This window comes from Scyliorhinus canicula, chromosome 28 (assembly GCF_902713615.1).
Source record: "Scyliorhinus canicula chromosome 28, sScyCan1.1, whole genome shotgun sequence".
Lineage (NCBI taxonomy): Eukaryota > Metazoa > Chordata > Chondrichthyes > Carcharhiniformes > Scyliorhinidae > Scyliorhinus > Scyliorhinus canicula.
In genome coordinates this window covers 4842972-4856826 of record NC_052173.1, presented here as the reverse complement: position 1 = coordinate 4856826, position 13855 = coordinate 4842972, and the positions used below count along the sequence as shown (strand labels likewise).

Sequence of the window (13855 nt, the reverse complement as noted above, 5' to 3'; positions counted from 1 at the left end):
GTGCTGAATTTGGGTGCATTTGAGTGCTATCGTGAGAGTTTGGTGACTGAGGGAGTGCTGAATTTGATGCATTTGAGTGCTATCGTGAGAGTTTGGTGACTGAGGGAGTGCTGAATTTGATGCATTTGAGTGCTATAGTGAGAGTTTGGTGACTGAGGGAGTTCGGTGAGGAGGGAGTAAGGTGCTCCTTACATTTCATTTCCTCCATTTCCACAAAGAGCGTGAAGGGAGCCAGGAGTTTACAGAGAGTGCAGCTGACTGGGAGCAGAGTCGAAGGTCCAGTTGGTCCACAGGGCAGCTTATTCTGTAAGGTAAGAGGGGATGGAGGCTAGGGCAGTTGCATGCTCCTCCTGTAGGATGTGGGTGGTGAGGGATACCACTGGTGTCCCCGGTAACTATACCTGTGGGAAGTGCACCCAACTCCAGCTCCTCACAGACCGTGTTAGGGAACTGGAGCTGGAGCTGGATGAACTTCGGATCATCCGGAGGCAGAGGGGATAAGAGAGAAGAGTTACAGGGAGGTAGCCACACCCAAGGTACAGAACAAGAGTAGCTGGGTTACAGTCAGGGGAAAGAAAACAAACAGGCAGTCAGTGCAGGGATCCCTCGTGGCCGTTACCCTTCAAACAAGTAGACCGTTTTGGATGCTGTTGGGGGGGGATGACCTACCGGGGAAAGGCCCTAGCGGCCAGGTCTCTGGCAATGAGTCTGGCTCTGGGGCTCAGAAGGGAAGGGGGGGAAATAGAAAAGCAATAGTAATAGGAAATTCAATGGTATGGGGAATAGATAGGAGATTCTGTGGTCGCGAGCGAGACTCCCGGAAGGTATGTTGCCTCCCGGGTGCCAGGGCCAGGGATGTCTAGGATCGTGTCTTCAGGATCCTGAAGGGGGAAGGTGAGAAGCCAGAACTCGTGGTGCACATTGGTACCAACGACGTAGGTAGGAAAAGGGGTGTGGAGGTTATAAACAAGTTTAGGGAGTTAGGCTGGAAGTTAAAAGCCAGGACAGACAGAGTTGTCATCTCTGGTTTGTTGCCGGTGCCACGTGATAGCGAGGCTAGGAATAGGGAGAGAGTGCATTTGAACACGTGGCTGCAGGAATGGTGTAGGAGGGAGGGCTTCAGGTATTTGGATAATTGGAGTGCATTCTGGGGAAGGTGGGACCTGTACAAGCAGGATGGGTTGCATCCGAATCAGAGGGGCACCAATATCCTGGGAGGGAGGGTTTCTAGTACTCTTCGGGAGGGTTTCTAGTACTCTTTGTATTTGGCAGGGGAATGGGAACCGGATTTGTAGTCCAGCAACTAAGGAAGCCGATATTCAGGACGCCAAAGCACGTAGTGATGCAGTGGGGAAGGTAACACTGGCAAAGGAGAGTAATTGCAGGCACGGAGATGGGTTGAAGTGTGTATACTTCAACGCAAGAAGCATCAGGAATAAGGTGGGTGAACTTAAGGCATGGATCGGTACTTGGGACTACGATGTGGTGGCCATCACAGAAACTTGGATAGAAGAGGGGCAGAAATGTTTGTTGGAGGTCCCTGGTTATAGATGTTTCAATAAGATTAGGGAGGATGGTAAAAGAGGTGGGGGAGGGGGGGGTGGCATTGTTAATTAGAGATAGTACAACAGCTGCAGAAAGGCAGTTCGAGGGGGATCTGCCTACTGAGGTAATATGGGTTGAAGTCAGAAATAGGAAAGGAGCAGTCACCTTGTTGGGAGTTTTCTATAGGCCCCCCAATAGCAGCAGAGATCTGGAGGAACAGATTGGGAAACAGATTTTGGAAAGGTGCAGAAGTCACAGGGGAGTAGTCATGGGCGACTTCAACTTCCCAAACATTGAGTGGAAACTCTTTAGATCAAATAGTTTGGATGGGGTGGTGTTTGTGCAGTGTGTCCAGGAAGCTTTTCTAACACGGTATGTGGATTGTCCGACCAGAGGGGAGGCCATATTGGATTTGGTACTTTGTTATAAACCAGGGCAAGTGATAGATTTGTTAATGGGGGAGCATTTTGGAGATAGTGACCACAATTCATAGAATTTACAGTGCAGAAGGAGGCCATTCAGCCCATCGAGTCTGCACCGGCTCTTGGAAAGAACAGCCTACCCAAGGTCAACAACTCCACTCTATCCCCATAACCCCATAACTCCAGTAACCCCACCCAACACTAAGGGAAATGTTGGACTCTAAGGGCAATTTATCATGGCCAATCCACCTAACCTGCACATCTTTGGACTGTGGGAGGAAACCGGAGCACCCGGAGGAAACCCACGCACACATGGGGAGGATGTGCAGACTCCGCACAGACAGTGACCCAAGCCGGAATCGAACCTGGGACCCTGGAGCTGTGAAGCGATTGTGCTATCCACAATGCTACCGTGCTGCCCCATTCTGTGACTTTCACTTTATTAATGGAGAGGGATACGTGCGTGCAACAGGGCAAGGTTTACAATTGGGGGAAGGTGTAGCCACCTAAGATGGACACTGGGCTAACAAAATGGAGAACTGCTAAGACTGTAGGGAGAAAACAGTCTTAGCCAGGACAAGCAGTTTGCAAAGACTGATTAGCATTCTGCACGTATCGAAGCTAGTTTCTGGCCAGGTGAAAGATCTCAACCAAAGGTGTAAATAGCAAAACGCTTTGCATAGTAATGAGGCAATCCAGATCTGGGCCCACGCAATAGCAACATTTGGGTTTGAATAGATACTTTGAGTGGACGCCCAGACGAAACGGCACCAGAAGTATCCATCACAAAAGACCCTAGAGACCGCCCCACCCATCGAGAAGAGACCCTCAGATTGGGGGAGTTTGTAAGACATCGATTGGGAAATGGCCCAATCGATACATGGCAGGTAAAGGCCCGCCCCGAAAAGGCACAGACATTGGGGGACCTATAAAGGTAGACCCCGCACATGGTTCTGTCTGTTTTGCTCCGGCCTCGCTGTCTGTTGTTGCTCCGGCTTGCTGTTTCGACTCCGACTCCAGCCTCCAGATCCTGTCTTCCATCACCAGCCGTTGAGCACCAGCCATCGTTCAGTAAGTGCCAAAACGACGCTCGCTACGTGAACCCGGCATTGTTTATACATTATTCGACTATTAGCGAACAGAAGGTGCAGCCCAGAAAGGAACAAAGGCCTTGTCCCCTGACCTTGCTGGTTCCTACTTAGATAAGTATTTAGTCGTTTAATAGTAGAAATAAGTATTAGTCTTTAGCGTATGCATGCGTATTTATTATATTTGTATAATAAATATCAATCGTTTGAACTTACTAATCGGTGTATAGTTTTATTACTTTGAACCTGACCTTGAAATACTTGTGAGGTGTCTAAATACGGCACCTGGCGACTCCGAGCTGAAAATACATACACAGAGCTGTAGTAGTGTTAAGCACACGGCCTTTAAACGGAGGCGTGTTAATACACTCCAATAAACGCGTAATACACTCAAGTAAAACGTGCAACAGAAGGGTAAATACGATGCTGTCAGACAAGAACTGAAGTGCATAAGTTGGGAACACAGGCTGTCAGGGAAGGACACAATTGAACATAGAACATACAGTGCAGAAGGAGGCCATTCGGCCCAGCGAGACTGCACCGTCCCACTTAAGCCCTCACTTCCACCCTATCCCCGTAACCCAAAAGCCCCTCCCAACCTTTTTTTTTGGTCACTCAGGGCAATTTATCATGGCCAATCCACCTAACTTGCACGTCTTTCGACTGTGGGAGGAAACCGGAGCACCGGGAGGAAACCCACGCAGACACAGGGAGAACGTGCAGACTCCACACAGACAGTGACCCAGCGGAGAATCGAACCTGGGACCCTGGCGCTATGAAGCCACAGTGCCACCCACTTGTGCTCCCGTGCTGCCCAAGTGAAATGTGGAATTTGTTCAAGGAACAGATACTACGTGTCCTTGATATGTATGTCCCTGTCAGGCAGGGAAGAGATGGCCAAGTGAGGGAACCATGGTTGACAAGAGAGGTTGAATGTCTTGCTAAGAGGAAGAAGGATGCTTATGTAAGGCTGAGGAAACAAGGTTCAGACAGGACGCTGGAGGGATACAAGATAGCCAGGAGGGAACTGAAGAAAGGGATTAGGAGAGCTAAGAGAGGGCATGAAAAATCTTTGGCAGATAGAATCAAGGAAAACCCCAAGGCCTTTACACATATGTGAGAGACATGAGATGACTAGAGCGAGGATGGGTCCGATCAAGGACAGTAGCGGGAGATTGTGTATTGAGTCTGAAGAGATAGGAGAGGTCTTGAACGAGTACTTTTCTTCAGTATTTACGAATGAGAGGGGCCACATTGTTGGAGAGGTCAGTGTGAAACAGACTGGTAAGCTCGAGGAGATACGTGTCAGGAAGGAAGATGTGTTGGGTATTTTGAAAAACTTGAGGATAGACAAGTCCCCCGGGCCTGACGGGATATATCCAAGGATTCTATGGGAAGCAAGAGATGAAATTGCAGAGCCGTTGGCAATGATCTTTTCGTCTTCACTGTCAACAGGGGTGGTACCAGGGGATTGGAGAGTGGCAAATGTCGTGCCCCTGTTCAAAAAAGGGAATAGGGACAACCCTAGGAATTACAGCCCAGTTAGTCTTACTTCGGTGGTAGGCAAAGTAATGGAAAGGGTACTGAGGGATAGGATTTCTGAGCATCTGGAAAGACACTGCTTGATTAGGGATGGTCAGCACGGATTTCTGAGGGGTAGGTCTTGCCTCATAAGTCTTATTAAATTCTTTGAGGAGGTGACCAAGCACGTGGATGAAGGTAAAGCAGTGGATGTGGTGGACATGGATTTTAGTAAGACATTTGATAAGGTTCCCCATGGTAGGCTTATGCAGAAAGTAAGGAGGCATGGGATAGTGAGAAATTTGGCCAGTTGGATAACGAGCTGGCTAACTGATAGAAGTCAGAGAGTGGTGGTGGATGGCAAATATTCAGCCTGGAGCCCAGGTACCAGTGGCGTACCGCAGGGATCAGTTCTGGGTCTTCTGCTGTTTGTGATTTTCATTAATGACTTGGATGAGGGAGTTGAAGGGTGGGTCAGTAAATTTGCAGACAAGACGAAGATTGGTGGAGTTGTGGATAGTGAGGAGGGCTGTTGTCCGCTGCAAAGAGACATAGATAGGATGCAGAGCTGGGCTGAGAAGTGGCAGATGGAGTTTAACCCTGACAAGTGTGAGGTTGTCCATTTTGGAAGGACAAATATGAATGCGGAATACAGGGTTAACGGTAGGATTCTTGGCAACGTGGAGCAGCAGAGAGATCTTGGGGTCTATGTTCATAGACCTTTGAAGGCTGCCACTCAAGTGGATAGAGTTGTGAAGAAGGCCTATGGTGTGCTAGCGTTCATTAGCAGAGGGATTGAATTTAAGAGCCGCGAGGTGATGATGCAGCTGTACAAAACCTTAGTAAGGCCACATTTGGAGTACTGTGTGCAGTTCTGGTCGCCTCATTTTAGGAAGGATGTGGAAACTATGGAAAAGGTGCAAAGGAGATTTACCAGGATGTTGCCTGGAATGGAGAGTAGGTCTTACGAGGAAAGGTTGAGGGTGCTAGGCCTTTTCTCATTAGAACGAAGAAGGATGAGGGGCGACTTGATAGAGGTTTATAAGATGATCAGGGGAATAGATAGAGTAGACAGTCAGAGACTTTTTCCCCGGGTGGAACACACTATTACAAGGGGACATAAATCTAAGGTGAATGGTGGAAGATATAGGGGGGATGTCAGAGGTAGGTTCTTTACCCAGAGAGTAATGGGGGCATGGAATGCACTGCCTGTGGAAGTAGTTGAGTCGGAAACGTTAGGGACCTTCAACCGGCTATTGGATAGGTACTTGGATTAGGGTAGAATAATGGAGCGTAGATTAATTTGTTCTTAATCTGGGACAAAGGTTTGGCACAACATCGTGGGCCGAAGGGCCTGTTCTGTGCTGTATTTTTCTATGTTCTATGATCGCATGGTTGAAATTAGGAGCTCACACTGGGCAACCACCAATGAATGTCCACCTCCCATTGCTCCCTGGCGCACCAGTCATCATCGGGCCCCTCAACTAGAAAATGGCACTGAGCTGGGAACGCTGGCACCTTTTGCTCACCTCCCGCTCGCTACCACACTTGGAATCTGCCAAGAGAAGCCAATGAATTTCAAGATGCCAAACCACCCTGGCTTGATCAGATCTGTGGAACTGGAGTGCGGTGTGAGAACGAACAGCGGCTAACCTTCCCAGAGGAAAGAACTAACTGGAAACATAAACGTCAAATTGCTGCGACGGGACCGCCGAAAGGCATTGGGCCTTGTGAGGGAGGACAGGTTAGGAGGTCATATTTCTGTGTTGTGGCCCCGGTTTTACAAGACGTACAAACCACGGGCAGTGCCCATGTCCAAAGAAGGCTGGCATTAGCATATTCATAGGATTTACAGTGCAGAAGGAGGCCATTCGGCCCATCGAGTCTGCATCGGCTCTTGGAACGAGCACCCTACCCAAGGTCAACATCTCCACCCTATCCCCATAACCCAGTAACCCCACCCAACACTAAGGGCAATTTTGGACACTAAGGGCAATTTATCATGGCCAATCCACCTAACCTGCACATCTTTGGACTGTGGGAGGAAACCGGAGCACCCGGAGGAAACCCACGCACACACGGGGAGAACGTGCAGACTCCGCACAGACAGTGACCCAAGCCGGAATCGAACCTGGGACCCTGGAGCTGTAAAGCGATTGTGCTATCCACAATGATACTGTGCTGCCCTTGTGGGAGGTTAGTTGCTCCTTCACATTATAGTTTAGTTCCCGTCACAAGAACAGATGCTATAAGGAGAATAGGGAATGAAATCTGCCCTGGCAGTAGTCCCGCTACTCACAGTAAAAATGAAGCAAAGTTTAGCCTGATATTTGCTCATGTATCACTTCCTATTTTCTGCTGAGTCATGCAGCATGTATATCGAGATTTGCAAATCATTGAAAGCCATCAATATGCAAACAAAGCACTGGGGTTGATTTTTACATGGGTACAATTCAAAAGCAAAGACATTCTGTTAACTTTTATCTAGCCTTGGTTAAACAACACTCAGGACACAGTGCACGGCTCTGGTCTCCAAAATCGAAAAAAGGACACAGAGGTCCCAGAGAAAGTGCAAACAACATTTGCAGGAACAATACCAGATCCGAGAGGTCATAATTATCAGGGAAGACCAAATTGATTGGGGCTTTTTTTCTTCAGAGAAGCGAAGGCTGACCGAACAAAGGTCTTTAAATTTATCGCAGAGATTGCAGTCAGATTTTCTCAGAGTTACGCCAACTCCAGACACCTTTGAAAACGGCGGGTGGATGTGGAGATCTCGCCCACGTTTCCTTTTTTTAAATAAATTTAGAGTACCCAATTAATTTTTTTTCCAATTAAGGGGCAGTTTAGCGTGGCCAATCCGCCTACCCTGTACATCTTTGGGTTGTGGGGGTGAAACCCACGCAAACACGGGGAGAATGTGCAAACTCCACACGGGCAGTGACCCAGAGCCGGGATCGAACCTGGGACCTCGGCGCCGTGAGACAGCAGTGCTAACCACTGTACCGCGAGCCGCTCCCTTGCCGGCATTTCCGGCAGCTCCCATTTTTGATGGCAGGAGTAAGAGGGCAAAAGATTTTAACATTTGAGGGGATTTAAAATTTTTGAATTGGTTTTTCACGAATTAGAGGTTTTTCAGCATCATTGACCGTTATATCAGATTGTTATAACTTTAATCTTTTTATATCTCCACAGGGTCCTGAAGTCTATCCATGGTGGATAGTGAGTGAATGGCACCAAACCTGCACATCTTTGGGCACTAAGGGACAATTTAACATGGCCAATCCACCTAACCTGCACATCTTTGGACACTAAGGGACAATTTAACATGGCCAATCCCCCTAACCTGCACATCTTTGGACACTAAGGGACAATTTAACATGGCCAATCCACCTAACCTGCACATCTTTGGACACTAAGGGACAATTTAGCATGGCCAATCTACCTAACCTGTACATCTTTGGACACTAAGGGACAATTTAACATGGCCAATCCACCTAACCTGTACATCTTTGGACACTAAGGGACAATTTAACATGGCCAATCCACCTAACCTGTACATCTTTGGACACTAAGGGACAATTTAACATGGCCAATCCACCTAATCTGCACATCTTTGGACACTAAGGGACAATTTAACATGGCCAATCCACCTAACCTGCACATCTTTGGACACTAAGGGACAATTTATCACGGCCAATCCACCTAACCTGCACATCTTTGGACACTAAGGGACAATTTAACATGGCCAATCCACCTAACCTGTACATCTTTGGACACTAAGGGACAATTTAGCATGGCCAATCCACCTAACCTGCACATCTTTGGACACTAAGGGATAATTTAGCATGGCCAATCCACCTAACCTGTACATCTTTGGACACTAAGGGACAATTTAACACGGCCAATCCACCTAACCTGTACATCTTTGGACACTAAGGGACAATTTAGCATGGCCAATCCACCTAACCTGCACATCTTTGGACACTAAGGGATAATTTAGCATGGCCAATCCACCTAACCTGCACATCTTTGGACTGTGGAAGGAAACCCACGCAGACACAGGGGGAGCGTGCAAAATCCATACAGACTCCAGGCCAGAATTTAACCCGGGTCCCTGGCGCTGTGAGGCAGCAGTGCTAATTACTGTGCCACCGTATCGCCCCAGGAAATTCAACAGGAAATTCAGAAGCGTCTTTAACCAGGGACTTGAGCTCGCCACCAGAAGGAATGATTGAGGCGTATGGCCTGGATGCGTTTAAAAGGAAGCGAGATAAACACGCGGAAGAAAGAACAGGTTGGCAGTCGAGATAAAGCAGGGGCGGGAGGAAGTTTGCGTGGAGCAGAACCGCCAGCACGGACCAGTTGGGCCAAACGGCCTGAGTCTGAGCTGGGAATACTTTGTCATTGGACAAGGGGAAGCAAGTGGTATTTCGAGAGGTCACGCGAAAGGTGCAGGAGTAGAAGCCGGGCAAATGCGGGGCATTCGCCTGGCATGAATGCCAACCTTAAATATGGTGAAAGGTCCTGTGAAACGGGGCAGCCGCAGTCCGAGCATGGTGTTGAGCTGGGAGATGGTGACGTGAAAAGCAGTACCGCTGGTAAACGCCTTCACAATTGGGTCTGACAGGTAAGTGGACAGGAATCCCAGCTGGAGGACAAACATACAGATCTGGAAGAGAAAGGAACATGTCAGCATAGAGTGAACACTGAGACTGGGAGCATGCACACACTGATCCGCAGAGAGCTTCGACATGTACACAGTGAAGGAAGACAGGCTGTACATTTTATACGGAAGTTTCTCTTTATTTAACCAACCGGACATCCTCCGAGTCATAAAGGTCCACAGCACAGAAAAGGCCATTCGGCCCATCGCATCTGCACCTGTCAGAAACACCCACCTATCTATTCTAATCCCATTTCCCAGCATTTGGCCCACAGCCGTGTCTGCCCTGGGATCGCAAGTGCCCCCCCCCCCCCCACGGCCGCCCCACGACACGAATCGCTGCTCGCCGTTTTTTACGGCAAAGAGCGATTCTCCCCAGGCCGACGGGCCGAGTTCCCAGGCCTTTACGGCCATTTTTACGGCAGCAAACACACCTGCTTGCTGCCGTCGTAAAAACGGCCAAGACATGCCCGTTCTGGGCAACCAGGGCCCCGATTGGCACGGCAGTACCACGGCCGTGCCAAGGAGGGCATGGGCCCGCGATCGGTGGGCACTCTTTCTCCCTCCGCCACCCCGCAGCATCAGCCCGCGGGGCGGCCGAGGGAGATGACGGCCCCGCGCATGCGCGGGTTGGAGCCGTCATCGTGCGCGTCAGCCAGCGTGACGCTTGGCGCGCAGACTTAGCAACGGTCGCTAAGGCCGCGATGCCGTGGTTCACGGGACCCCGCTGCTAGCCCCGCCCGGGGGGGAGAATCGGGTCCCGGGAGGGGGCGCGGAGGCTGCCGTGAAACACGGCCAGTTTCACGGCAGCCTTTACGACTCGCCGCATTTGCGGAGAATCGCGCTCAGCGAGTTCCAAACTCCCACCACCCTCTGGGTGAAAACATTTTTCCTCACATCCCCTCTGTAATAGTAATAATAATCTTTCTTGTCACAAGTAGGCTTACATTAACACTGCAATGAAGTTACTGTGAAAAGCCCCTAGTCGCCACACTCCAGCGCCTGTTCGGGTCACAGAGGGAGAATTCAGAATGTCCAATTCACCTAACAGCACGTCTTTCGGGACTGTCGTAGGAAACCGGAGCACCCGGAGGAAACCCACGCAGACACGGGGAGGACGTGCAGACTCCGCACAGACAGTCACCCAAGCCGAGAATCGAACCTGGGACCCTGGAGCGGTGAAGCAGCAGTGCCAACCACTGTGCTACCGTGCCGATTGCCTCCTGCCCCTTACCTTAAATCTCTGCCCCCTGGTCATTGACCCATCCACCAAGGGGAAAGGTTGCTTCCTGTCTACTCTGTGCCCCTCATAATTTTATACATCTCAATCCTGTCTCTCCCTCAGCCTCCTCTGCTCCAAGGAAAAATCCCGTCTATCCAATCTCTCTCCAGCACTAACACTCTCCAACCCAGGCAACATCCTGGTAAATCTCCTCTGCAGCCTTTCCAGTGGCTATCACATCCCTCCTATAATGTGGATTCCAGAACTGCACACAATACTCTAGTTGTGGCCTAACCAACGTTTTATACAGTTCCAGCATAACCTCCCGGCTCTTAAATTCTAAGTAAGAAGTCTTACAACGCCAGATTAAAGTCCAACAGGTTTGTTGCAAATCACTAGCTTTCGGAACACTGCTCCTTCCTCAGGTGAATGAGGCTAATAAAGGGAGGTATACCATCTGCCTTCTTAACCACTGTATCCGCTTGCTCTGCTACCTTACAGGCCCGGTGTACATGCACACCTCTGTTCCTCGGTGCTTCCCAGGGTCCTGCCGTTGTCCTGTATTCCTTTGCCTTGTTTGTCCTGTCCAAGTGCATCACCTCACACTTATGCAACTAGCATGGCAGTAATTCTGTAATAGTTCATTGGTGTATTGAAATCAGGCATCTTGAAGTAATCCTGGTTCCTTTTTGGGGTCCCAGCTGCCGTTCCCCTCTACATGAGTTGCCAATCCGGGCAAGTTGAGTGTTGGGAGGTGTTTGGAGGCTATTCTCGTCTCACAGGGAAAGGGGGAATATCGCTGGGAGGTTAATGGATCATTAACGTTTGACTTTGACAGAGGGCTGGGAACATCTATCTGGTAAAATGAATGCAAAATCTGAAGCAGACCAAGAAGGAAGCGGAGAAAATCACACTTAGAGGGCAGGATTCTGTGAAAATGGGGCCATGTCCCCACGCCGGCGGGAAAACCGGCGCCAACCACTCCGGTGCCAACTGCCCCTGAAAGTGAGGAATTCTCACCTTTCTGGAGGGCTCGGTTGCCACCGGAGTCGGCCCCGCTGCTCCAGCCGGCGCGGAACGGCCGGCGCGAGTTTGCGCATTCTCCGCTCCGGCTCCTGGGCAGTATGGCAGAGCCCTACAGGGGCCCGGCGCGGAGGAAAGAAGGTCCCCACGGAACCAGCCTGCCCTCAGATCAGTAAGCCCCAATCACGGGCCAGGCCATCGTGGCCCCCCCCCCACCCCCCGGGGTCGGATCCCCCTGCACCCCCCAGGACTGCCCCCGCACACTTACCCATCAGGTCCTACCATGTGTGAGGTAAGTGATTCACGGCGGCGGGACTGGGCAAAACCTGTCGGCCACTCGGCCCATGCAGGGCCCAGACAATCACCGGGGGGGGGGGGGCTGGTGTCAACGACTGGCGTGGTGGGAATCCTGCCGGCCCCCAAAAAACAGCGGCGGAGAATAGGGCAATCGGCATCGGGGTGGCGGGGCGGGATTCGCGCCTCCTCCCGGGGATTCTCCGACCCGGCGCAGGGTCGGAGAATCCCAGCCGTAATCTCTCAGAAAGCTCGCAGGAAATTCATTGATTTCTTCTCAATGTAAAGTTCCATGGGGACTTTCCTGGTCTGGTGCCGTGACCCTGAAGGAAAACCAGAAGGGTCCCCGTGGAATTCTGGGTCGAGAATCCATCCAGGGCCTTAACTGTCTCCTCCTGGTGTGGTGCATTCTGGGTAAGATCACTGAGGCCGTTGGGAACCTTTCAGCAGCGTTTTGGTTTATTAACCGCATTGAAAAATAATTTAACACCCATAAACCCAAAATTTGATGCAAAGTGATTGTTCTGTACCCATGGTCAGTGCAAACTGTCAGGAAAATAAAGCAATTCTTAAAGTAATAATAAATCAACAGACAAAAGGAGCCACCATTTATTTTCACGTTTTGAACTATGTCCGCCTGCAACATCAGCAAAGAAATGCTCCATGGAACTGGGAGACATTGGGCTGGGTTCCCGATTTGGAGGCTATGTCCGGAGGGTCCGTAGCGTTTTACGTGAGGAAAACTGGCACCACCCCAGCACCCACCCTCTGACTGGTGAGGGGCCAGCAGCCACGCCACGTAAACGCTTGGCCTTAACGCTAAAAACGGCTGGAGAACTGCCGGGTCCGTGGCTGCGCATGCGCACGGCTCACGATCTGCAGTGGTTGCGCCGTACAACATGGCAGCAGCCATGCACGGACCCGACCTGCTAGATAGTGCCGCCCCCTCGCCAACCCAGACCAACCCCAAAGAGTCCCCCCAGTCTTCGCCGAAGCCCCCCCCCCCCCCCCCCCCCCGGCCAGCAGCACTGCTCCCCCCCCCCCCCACCCCCCCCCCCCCCCCCGACACAGTCCACAGCTGCCATGCCGGGTTCCCGCACGGCTAAGACCGCACGCGGCCGGGAACTCGGCCCATCGGGGGCGGCCCATCGGGGAGGGCCTTCAGGTAACGTCCTGAGGCCGAGCCCGTCCCAACGGCGTGCGGCGTACTCCTCGATGATGCCATTTTGGAGGGGGACGCAGCATCCCAAAACAGGCACCGCCCGAGATTCCATCATCCGCACGATCACCGATTGCGAAATCGTCGTCAGGGAACGTAGAATCCCAGCCCCGATCTTCAATTTGTTTTTGAAATTTCAAGAACCCAATTAGGGAGCGTTTTCATAGAATTTACAGTGCAGAAGGAGGCCATTCGGCCCATCGAGTCTGCACCGGCTCTTGGAAAGAGCACCGTACCCAAGGTCAACACCTCCACCCTATCCCCATAACCCAGTAACCCCACCCAACACTAAGGGCAATTTTGGACACTAAGGGCAATTTATCCTGGCCAATCCACCTAACCTGCACATCTTTGGACTGTGGGAGGAAACCGGAGCACCCGGAGGAAACCCACGCACACACGGGGAGGATGTACAGACTCCACACAGACAGTGACCCAAGCCGGGAATCGAACCTGGGACCCTGGAGCTGTGAAGCAATTGTGCTATCCACTATGCTACCGTGCTGCCCATTTAGCGTGGCCAATCCGCTTACCCTGCACATCTTTGGGTTGTGGGGGTGAGACCCACGCAGACACGGGGAGAATGGGCAAACTCCACACGGACAGTGACCCAGGGCCAGGATTTGAACCTGGGACCTCGGCTCCGTGACGATTTCAGTTCTCATCAACAGCTATGAGCTTCCAGTGCGCCACAGTAACCCTGGACGGGGGAGGTGAATGATCAGCGATGAGCCCCCTTGCCTCTGGCTGTGATCCCGACCAGAAATCACTCAAAAATATCAGGGAAGAGCAGGGCCGCGAGGTCGCCAAGATGAGATGATTTTCATTGTTTGGTCTCAAGGCACAGGAGGGCGG

General features: G+C 51.1%; 1 protein-coding gene across 3 annotated transcripts in view; it reads right to left on the bottom strand.

The window, feature by feature from the left end:
• Positions 1-13855, bottom strand: part of slc26a10 (solute carrier family 26 member 10) — a 127800-nt gene that overhangs the window by 84499 nt on the left and 29446 nt on the right. For all 3 annotated transcript variants that reach the window (XM_038786695.1, XM_038786696.1, XM_038786694.1), the window contains exon 4: positions 9084-9248. In XM_038786695.1, the coding sequence (XP_038642623.1) occupies positions 9084-9248 (165 nt within the window). The remainder of the gene's footprint in view (positions 1-9083; positions 9249-13855) is intronic.